General features: G+C 41.8%; 1 protein-coding gene across 1 annotated transcript in view; it reads right to left on the bottom strand.

The window, feature by feature from the left end:
* Positions 1–1,047: 1,047 nt before the first annotated feature.
* Positions 1,048–10,407, bottom strand: part of POLDIP3 (polymerase (DNA-directed), delta interacting protein 3) — a gene marked incomplete at its 5' end in the record, with an annotated part of 10,345 nt that continues 985 nt past the window's right edge. The window contains 8 exon segments of the mRNA XM_009577580.1: positions 1,048–1,540; positions 1,899–1,965; positions 2,836–2,965; positions 3,583–3,660; positions 4,565–4,747; positions 6,583–6,678; positions 8,520–8,545; positions 8,548–8,584. Of these exon segments, the coding sequence (XP_009575875.1) occupies positions 1,366–1,540; positions 1,899–1,965; positions 2,836–2,965; positions 3,583–3,660; positions 4,565–4,747; positions 6,583–6,678; positions 8,520–8,545; positions 8,548–8,584 (792 nt within the window).

Raw genomic sequence — 10,407 nt, 5'->3', positions numbered from 1 at the left:
CTCCTAGCTAGAAGGCTCAAGTTCAAACCCCAACCAGATTCTGGAAGTGGCTCTTGGCTTTGCTCTCTTATAATACAATTTGAATAAATACAAATGAATGGAGCTACTGGGACTTCAAACATCCATGGCAACAATGCTCTACTAACAAAGGAAGTATTGGAAGTGCCACCTAGTGGCCTGTGGCTCATCACAGATGCTCACTGGCCCAACATACACCCTTGCTGCTCTGCGTGGGACTAGCTTAACACTCCTCTCCTATGTGTTCCTTAGAGTGCTAACTGCTCTCCTCTCCAAAACCTCTCCCTGAAGCCATGAAGTGCAGCAATCATCCTCCAAATCCACGCATGCAAGCAGCATGCCCGCACAGCAGCCAAAGATTGCCCAAATGACATCTCTCAAAGAAGTGAGTTCTCAGGTGCAAGAAAAGACTGCTTCCTATGTGTTAGTATCTGAAAAAGGCCCCAGCTCCTTCCTTTTTATTGGAGACTGGGTAAGTTAGAAGGTAAGAAAAAAGTTAATGTCACTGCATCAGCAGGAGGATGCAATACAGTCTAATGGGAGTGAAACACTTGGATTTCCTCTAGCTCTGCTTCTATTTTTCAGTCCAGAAAGAAGACAGCCTGACCCTACAGTGCTAATATTTTCATTGTACAAATGCCAGAGCCTTCCCCCCACACACCTCTCTGCATTACCAGGAGTTAAAGCATCCCTCCTATAGCACAATGGGTGGTGCACTTGTGCATATGTCCTTTCTGCCTGATGCCTCTGTTGGCTGGTATACACAGCGGGAAGCTTTTTCACACTTCTTCTCAATGTCACAGCTGCCGAGCAGAAAAATGTCCAACAGCCAGAATGAAGTAGTATGCCACCAAATGCATACAAGTCAAAGATGCAAGATGATGCTTCCTGTATGGAGCCACACCTGACTTTGTACCCAGCGCAGCAATTCCAGAAAAACAATGTGGTGTTCTTGCCTGTTGATAATCAAGGTGATGCACCTTTTAGCTAAAGGTCAGTCAGAAGAAAAGAGAAGGAGATCACCACTCCTTCCCTCAAAGTCTATGTGCACTTTTAATGGCCACTAGGGGCTTTGGAGTAAAGGAGGGAGTTACATGGTATATGCTTGGTAATACATTACTGGCAGAAGGGGGAGGTTATTCTTTTGGAAAAAAATCATGGAAGAAAACTCCAACTATGAAAACAGAAAGTACACACACAAGAGGAAACACTATTGTACAGTAAGGTAGCGATCATAGAAAACAAAAAAATTTCAAGGCAGGCAAATGCAAATAACATCTGCAATCCTGCACTTTTCTCATTCCCCAATTTAAATGAGTTTTCCAGTCCACTGCTCGCTCCCCCTTCTCAGAGTTTAATTTTGAATTCTGTGGGCTGCACAGAGGCAGAGACCCCTGAGGATTTGAAGAGTGCCTTCAAGATAGTGTCAGGGTCCACCTCAGCCGGAGGATTTGAGGAGGCGCTTGCACTTGACCGCCGTGGTTCTCCCTCCTTCTTCACTGAAGGGGTATCACTCAATCGGCTGGAGGATTAAAAAAAGCAGTATTTAACCTCTCATTATGAAATAAAATTTAACACTATGTCTGCATTTACTGTTCTCGGTGTTGCCCCCTTCCCAATATCAGAGACAGTGGTTTTAAATATGCTTTCCTCTCAAGAGAACTTCCTCATCTCAGACTTGCTTTGAGCCTCAGGGCTGGGAACACTATGGAGTCAAGCTATATTACACTCAGCATAACATAGAGCACCAGAAAGAGGAAGAGAAAGAATATTCATGGGACAATAATTTGCCAACAGTTTTCCTCCCCTCCCCTCAGGTCCTCCTCAAAACAGAACCTGCAAACGTGTTTGGTTCTTCCCCCCACCCAAAGGACACTTACAGCAATATAGGCTGGTCTGAGGTGATGACATTCCCATTCATATGAAGATTGCATTTCATTGGTTGACCTAAACAAACACAATGAAAAAGTCCTTATATCAGAACCGCGGTTAAGGCAAGACCCCAGAAATACCATACATCAGTGCAAGCAATAGAGTTCCACATGCTGCGGAAACATGAGAAAGAACAGCCGATACATCTTTTGTTGCAAAATCACAGCAACAGAAGAGCCACTGAAACACTCAGTACAATATGAAGACTCAGACTAATTAAGAAATTGCATATAGGTACAAAACCCTTAGCAGAGACACAACAGAAACTCCCATTCTCAGCTGTCTGCTCCTCATCTGACATTTGTAACATGTCACACATCTAGAGAAAGAAAAAGCATCTATTTCCAGCTAAAAATTAACAGCTAATTTCAGCCTGTAACAACATTGCAGGTGGATCTAGATTAACAATGGCATTGTTCAAAGCTTATGGAGAAGCTGGTACTAATTGTTTTACAGGTCTGATTCAAAATGCCTCTGACTACACCTTGAGAGTTTTGCAAATACTAGTTTTACTTGTACTTTGCAAACAGCTATTCAGTAAGCAGATAAAGCTTTCTAGGGACTATCTAGCTCTCAGCAGTGAATTAGAAACAAAAGAAATTTAATCTGGAAGTTAGACCAGCAGAATCACCAGGACCCTGCCTCTAGCTTTGAGCATTCCCTTTCCAGGAAAACATTTTTTTGAATTTCCCATAAACAAACTGTGCGCATATTCAGCTAGTTGCATAGGAGTGTATTACATTGTCTAGCTCTTGAACCGATTTTCTGGCATTTCCTCTCTCTTGGTAGCATATGAGCATCTGAGATGCTTTTAAACTCTCCGCTGAGGTAGAAAAGTCTTTGTTGATTTATCTATCCTAAATGCAACTCTGGCCTCAAACTTACCATCTAAGCACCTGTTGTTGTATTTCTTGTATGCTGTGATAGCATCTTCTTTCTTCACAAATACTACCTCAGCCACTCCAGGGTGCACCAGCCGGGCTCGCTTCAGAGCGCCACAAACACAGAATAACTCCTGAGGGCAGAGAGTTAGTCATGACCATGTCACATCAAAGGTACCACTTCAGCCAAAGACACAGAGTGAGAAAGATTTAGTTTCTTAATTGCACCACCCATCCTGCTTAGTAAATACATGGCAGAATCTTGCCACTTGCCTTATTTTGCGTTTGCTATGGTGTGAGTACTTGGCATTAGTAATCCAGGTTGCACAAAGCTCCGTAGTGCTACCAACACAAGCAGAAAAGTTCAAGGCCAGTCCTCTATACTGTATGTCACAGATGAAGACTAGACTCGTTCTCAGCCTGCTGAGAATGGAAGCACCTAGACAATTTGGATGGGGGCGTAAGTTCGAGGACACCACCAAGCATGATTTGGCATGAACTCTTCTAAGTGATGCCAGGTATCTCAGTACACCTTAGAAATGGTATTTTGTCCCAGCTTCTTAAGCACACACTTTTTAAAAAAAGTAAATAAAAACCAACCAAAAAAAAAATCAGGAACTCTCAAAGTTTTTGCAAGGAAAGCAAACCCCCTCTTCATTGCATTCACCATAGATCAAGTGATTTATCAAAAGAGGTAGGTTAAGGGAAGGAAGCGTCGCTCATCCACAGTTCAGCAATAAGCAACACTCACAACAATGTCTTCCTCTGTGACTCGAGGATGCAGATTGTTTACGGTCATCTTTGTGCCTTCCAAAGGACTGAACGCCAGCTGCCAAAACAAACAAATGCATCACACAAAGGTCAGAAATGCAGCAGGCAAGACAGCACAGCAGAGAAAGCATTAAAAAAAAAGTCACTAAAGGGATGTCTGGGAAAGTCTGTACACACACACAAAGGCAAGAGCTTCAGCTAGTAACGGGAAGTATCAATGCTTACAAAAGCCCAGCTCATCTGATGGTGAAAAGGAGACCCTTTTCCATGCCAATTTCTCTCTGAAGTAACTTTTCTCTTTCGTTCCTAAGTATAACACTAACTTAATCTGCATACATACCCAGTACTCTCTGGTCATGCCCACAGTTCTGAGCACGTGTCTCTGCTGCACTCTACACCAACCAGCAAACCCCAAAACATGGCTCCAGCCCCTCAAGAGTATGCTGAACTCGACATGCCTGGGAACACCTGGTGGGTTACCTGTACCCAAACATCAGGCAGTTTGGCAAAGCAATTCCAGGCAGGTTGTCTACAAATTGCCCGAGAGGTCTTCTGTGGACAGCAAGAGGCTTTATTAACAGGAACAGACAGAAGACAACGTAACTAGTAGCATTAAAACACTATTCCTAGGGACATGAAAGCCTCCAAGGAGCATCCAAACAACAACTGCCACTTCCCTGTAATATGGATTCCTCCAGGACCATTTGCTCCCATGCTAGATAAAAAAGTTGAAAGAAGCAAGATGCACTAACTGAGAATTCCAGTCTCTCAAACACTGAAGAAAAGGATGTTTAGACAGGTTTCAAATTCTTTGGACATGGGTTGCAGTTATCCAAATAAGCTTGATGGGAGTCCCAGAAATAATGGTGGAAGGCAGGTTATGCTTGCATAACCGATGAACAGCAAATTTCAGATGTTTCAGAGACTTCTATAATGAGTATCTCCCACTTCCCTGAACTCACCTCAACAGGTGCTGGTTCTTTTGGAGGCTCCTCCTTTGTCACTAAGGTCCGGGACATGTTTGTCAAGGCCTTTGTCCGCATAGGAGAGGGAGGTGCAGGTGGAGCTGTGTACGTATCATTCTGGACCACTTTAGTCAGGGGAACAGTCTTGGACAGAGAGAATTTATTGCCACTCAGCGCAGTCTACAGGAAGAAAGAATAAAAGTATCTCTGAAAGCTGCAGGCTACAAAAATCATCCCTCCTCTTCAAGCATCAACAGCAGGAGAGCATTACTAGCATGCACTAAGAACTGCATATTCTTCCCAGTGTCAAAACCACTACAGTGCTGGAGACTTTCAGCTTTGAGACAAAAATCAGCTACAGTTTCCGAACATACGTTTATCCCAAAAGAGCACTTCCCTCACTAATGAGCAATTTCTAGTTTCATATTCTTCTTAAATGAACTTTACCAGCGCAATTTGAATTTGAAAAGCTCCTTTTATCTAAAGATTTTCAAGTACTTTACAAAGCGTACACAAAGATTGCTCATTAACAATAAGATTGAGCTGCCCTAGTACAAACAGCAATACTTCAGAAACACCAAGCTAGGGCACGCAAAGACATGGAGCATAACGTTCCTAGTTGGAACTACCTGGGAAGTTTAAAGCCAGAATAAAAATTGTGCTTGGCAGCTGCTGTGAACACTAGAGATAACACATCTACCCCTGCAAAAAATCCGTAAGGCTGATTTTAAGGATCACAAATGGCTAGGAGCTCTATTCTGAATACCCACATGAGAAAAAAAAACATGGGATAATCACTGCACTAAACTGCCTGTGTGATGGTAAAACCACATTAATTTGCTTTCTTAGAACTACAGAATAGTTTAGGACAAACCCATGTCCAGCCCTCATGTCTAAAACAGGGCTAACTTCACAGATACATCAGCTTAGCTCAGGGACTCATCCAGTTAAACTCTGAATATCTCTGAGAACAGCAATTTTACAACTTCTCCGGGTCCTTGTGCCCGAGGCTGACCAGTATCCTGAGAATTGCATATCTCTCCACATCTAACTAGTTTCTTTTGCTGCAACACATTTATTGGTTCATCTTCCCCCTGTTCACTCCTGAAAAGGACCTGGGTTTTGCCTTTTCCATGACCACCTATTAGGCAGTGAAAGTGCATGGACAGATCTCACTAAAGCCTTCTCTTCTCAGCCTTAAGAGACACTGCTCTCTCACCATCTCCTCAGCCCCCTGACCACCCTGTTATACTAGTTTCAGCCTGTCAGTGTGTGTCTTGTATCACAGAGCCCAAAAATAGGCACAGTACTCCAGGTGCATTCTCAAAATGCCAAACAGATGGCAATAATTATCTTCCTTGATTTGCTAGCTATGATCTTACTAACATACAATCTACAGTTGGCCTTTATTGCTGCAAGGATGCACTGCTAACTCATTCTTAGTGTATCACCCAGCAGGACCCCCAGGCTCCTTCCTACAATGCCGCTTTCTAGCCAGTCAGTTCTTAGCTTAAGCTGCAGAGGATTATCCCATCCCAAGAGCAAGACCTCACATTTGTCTATGTTGAAATTCCATCTTCTCCAGCGCATCAGTACTCCCCAACAAGCCAACTAAGGTTTTGCACAACAAGAGATTTCCTGCTTTGATGTCCAGCCTCTAGAAGCAACAGAAAGCTTCCCTTGCTTGCCTGCTCAAACAATAACAAGATAGGTTCAAAACACTTCCCCAACAAGGAGAAAGTCAAGAGCTAACACGCAGCAACCTGCCAGCAAGGGAGAAAGCACAAATTCTGGCTGCAAAAGGCCTATAAAACCACAGTTAGCCTAGAAGGACTCTGTCCCAAAAATAACACTAGAAGCACTGGCACAGAGGGAAGGGTGGGGTGAAGAGCAAACATTTCAGGAGAAAGCATCGTTTACATACTGTAAAAGAACATAAGCCCTGTAAAGCCGCAGCCTGTGTGTCTACCCAATGTGAGCACGGCATGGTGGGGACTGTTCAGATAATCCCTTACCGCATTGTGCAGGAAACTGTTTGTGGTGGTGATTTTCATCTGTTTGCTAGTAAGGGGAGAGACACTTTCATCATCATCTTCCATGTCATACAGACCCTGAAGAGAAGCAAGGTAACAGTTTACAAGCAGGTAGATTGAATCTAGACCTCATTTCCAAAATAAGTAGTTTTTCCCTGCCTTCAGCCTTCTTCAGGTAATGAACATGACTACATTGGACTTTACTCCTGTCCTTGCAGCTTGGGGACACAGAGCTGAAGGTACACTAGTCCATTTCAAAACGCTAGTGTAAAAACTGTCAAACTTCTTTTCCAGAAATGCCACAGCAAAGCTATTTCCTTAGCTGTACTGAAACCACATATAGGTTTCTCTAACCCCTAGACCTCATCAGGACTGATGCAACCACATTAATGGAATAAAGCCTCAGTGTCTTATTTTTTTAGCACGCTGCTACCCTTAAAGTTGAAGCCTGTACGTATGATCTTTTTAATTAGTTTTTTTTTAATTAAGGAGATGCCTGCCAAATACATCTGAACCAAGCGTTCCTTTTGAATAGCCTGCTTTCCTCAGCACAGCACATATCTGTCTGGCACTAGAAAACACGGCACTGGGAGGTTTGCTGAATGAATAATTAATTTCCCAGTTCAACTTAACAATCATAGCCCTCCTTAAAATACTGAAGCTAACTCCTACACAAATATTTTTTCATAGATTCTAAATAATGTTAAGAAAAACTCTATACACATATGTCACTGCCCAGAACATAAGTCACAACTCAAAACAGCTTCCCATTAATTCAGTAGCAAGGTGAAGAAGAATGGAGGGATTAGCAATGAGAGTTTCCAAAATAAGTAGGTTGTCATAGTCAGCAAGATTCTGGTTTACAAACAGAAAAGTTGTTCCAGTCACAGAAATGCTATGAAGGAAAAAACCAAAAAGGGATGGTAGAACAAAGGAGAATTGTGCAGAAAAGAACTGGGGAAAACACTAGTCATCAGGACAATGGACTTGAGTTTGAGACAAAGTGAAATGGATTCAAGGCATATAGTGATGAGGTCAGAATAATGAAGACACTTCCTTAAGTGACAGCATCTGGGATAGGTGAGGGCAGCAAGTCAAAGTAGAAGTAACATACACAAATAGCTAAAGTTACCATAATAGAAGCAAAAAACCCCAAAACAAAACAGGACATGATATTGTCAGTGACAGTTTTCCAATATTTCATATGATACTTTATGTACACACACAAAAAAAATAAAATAAGTAATAAAAATGTGTAATTCCTCTCTGAAAGCACCCAAGGCAGTAAGGTGGCTGAATGGCTGGGGGCTGTGTCAAAGGCCTTTAAAATTGATCCCAGAAGAGACAGCACGAATTCTAGGGTTTTCCTCAGACAAAGTCTGATTAATAAGGGATATGGCAAATTTGATAGTACATCAGAATACCAATTAACATCATTCACCGTCAGATTTCCAGCAGGGACCCTCAGCTGGAATTTCACAGGAATGTTATACCCTCTCCCACCTCACTGTAGAACATTTGACCATGTACAATCATATCCATTCTCTGAAGAGGCTAGCAGGATGGTGAATCAAAACAATCAAAACTTGATCTCATGTGGTGTCACTGAGAAATTTACAGAAAGACATCAGAGCTAAAGGTCACAGTCTCTAGAAAAAAAACCATTAGCACATACAGATAAAAATCGGGAATACCTACTTTACATTCATTTAACACACAAGGAATCAAGATCAATCAGACTAAATGAAAACCTCAATTACCATGAAAATATCTTAACCACACAAGAATAGGGAGCTAAGCTGTTAGAGAACTTCCAAACACTTCTTTCCTACTTAAACTTTTCACTGCACCTGCCAATGTTTATGGACACCTGCCTTCCCCCCAAAGGTAAAAACAAAGAGCACAGAGCAGGCACACACCTGTTTGTGTGTATGGTTGTTCACCATCCTGCTGGATGAGAGTGTCCGGGAACTGGAGCTTTCTGCTACAGTTAGAGAGAAAGAACCAAAGCATTAAACACTACAGTCCACCAGATCCCCATTTCAGAAGATCAGAGCTGTTAGTTGATACCCTGAGACCACTTAAATGAAACTCATTCTCCTGCTCTTGAAACATCTTACCACAATATGCCATTAGATAATGTCTATGTTTCCTGTAATATGTTCAATTTGAGATAGCTTCACTTATTTGAAGAAATTAAAACCTAAGGCCACGCAGAGAAATGGATTCATATTACTTGAGTTTTAGTCCAAGATGAGTGGGAAGGAGATTTAACTCCACACCTGCCAGCACTGACCAGATCTACATTTCTGCCAATACAAAACCATGAATGGGGTAAATCAGTCTTCTTTCACACTACAGGGAACCAAAGATACCTATTTCCATCAAACTCAACAAGTTGGGACACAACACAATTTAGTTCCGCTCCGTTTCAAAGGAGAAGTATATACTGTCACTTCACACTAGAGTTGGAATAAGCTGTAGTGGAATAAAATGATGCACAGGGTAGTGTAGCTGACCTTTCTGCAGCCTGTTATCCCGTGAAACAGGGAAACTACAACAGAAGTAGTCAGGGAAGGTAGTTGTACTAATCAACAACTGAAATCAAGGAGCAACTCTCTCAAAAATGCCCTTTTGTTTTTTGAAAAAGCTGGAAGCTGTCTGTTACAGAAAAGAATGGGTCTTCTTACAAAAATACGCTACACAGGCAGTAAAATCTTCAGATTTGCTTTTCTCTAGACTGTAACTTACACCACAGCACCCTCATGTTTCTATTTGCTAATCAATTCAGAAACAAGGGTACCTGTCCTATAGAAACACCAGCAGAGCTATGGAAATTCTTTGGGTTTCAAAGACTTTTTTCATTCCTTTATGAGAAACAAGACCATAGTACAGGACATCAGAGCTATGTGCTGCATCTCAGATCAAGATACTTTAGTTTGATTCTGCTCCCACATTTGGGAAGAGAGGAGGGCCATGGGCAATTTAGAATTTCGGTATAAATCTTTTAAAAAATTATTAAATAATTGCTCATGCACGGTTCTGTCTACAGTCTTAATCACTATTATATTCTACAATATTTTTTCTTGCAATATGTTGTCCAACAAACAGAAAGTACTATAGGTCAAACCAAATCATACAAAAAAAAAATCAGGTCAGAGCAAATTGCTGCTGTACCAAGTCTCTGGAAACTGTTTTAACTCCTAGAAACTTTGTAGAAAATGTTCAACTCCTAATGGCTGATAGTGGTGATTTGGCTTAGAAGGACAGCATGAGTACTGATTACCCTACTAATTAAAGACTACTGAACAGACTGCTCTATTGCTCTGCGATTAGCCCTTCTTTACCGCCACAAAAGTCCTTTCTCTTTCTTAGGTCAGCCTGGCAGGAAACCTGCAAAGTAATGGGAAATTTCCTAGGCTAATTTAAAGAAGAAATATGCTTGATGCTTTCGAGCAAAACCCACAGGCTGAACAGAAAGCAGACTCATCTAGGCTTTCAAACTGATGAAAATAGGAGATTTTCTGGATATGTGTAAGCACACTGTTGATCTTTGGCAGGAGGAAAATGAAAGAGGTAGGCTAGGAACTTCAGTTACATGCTTGTAGAGGTGAGGAACAAAACCACTCCTCAAACAACAATCCTGACAGTCTGGAAACTTCTCTTGACTCTACCCACTGTACCTAACACACACATACTTCAACAGTAGTTGTTTCTCAGCAAAATTGGCTAAGAATCAAGTTACTGCACACAAGCAAAGTGAAATTAGAAAACTGTCAAAGGAAATCAGCAGGCTAGGGTGATCAG

This window comes from Fulmarus glacialis, unplaced genomic scaffold (assembly GCF_000690835.1).
Source record: "Fulmarus glacialis isolate BGI_N327 unplaced genomic scaffold, ASM69083v1 scaffold25425, whole genome shotgun sequence".
NCBI lineage: Eukaryota > Metazoa > Chordata > Aves > Procellariiformes > Procellariidae > Fulmarus > Fulmarus glacialis.
The sequence above is the reverse complement of the archived record's forward strand: the minus strand, read 5'-3'. Positions and strand labels throughout refer to the sequence as shown.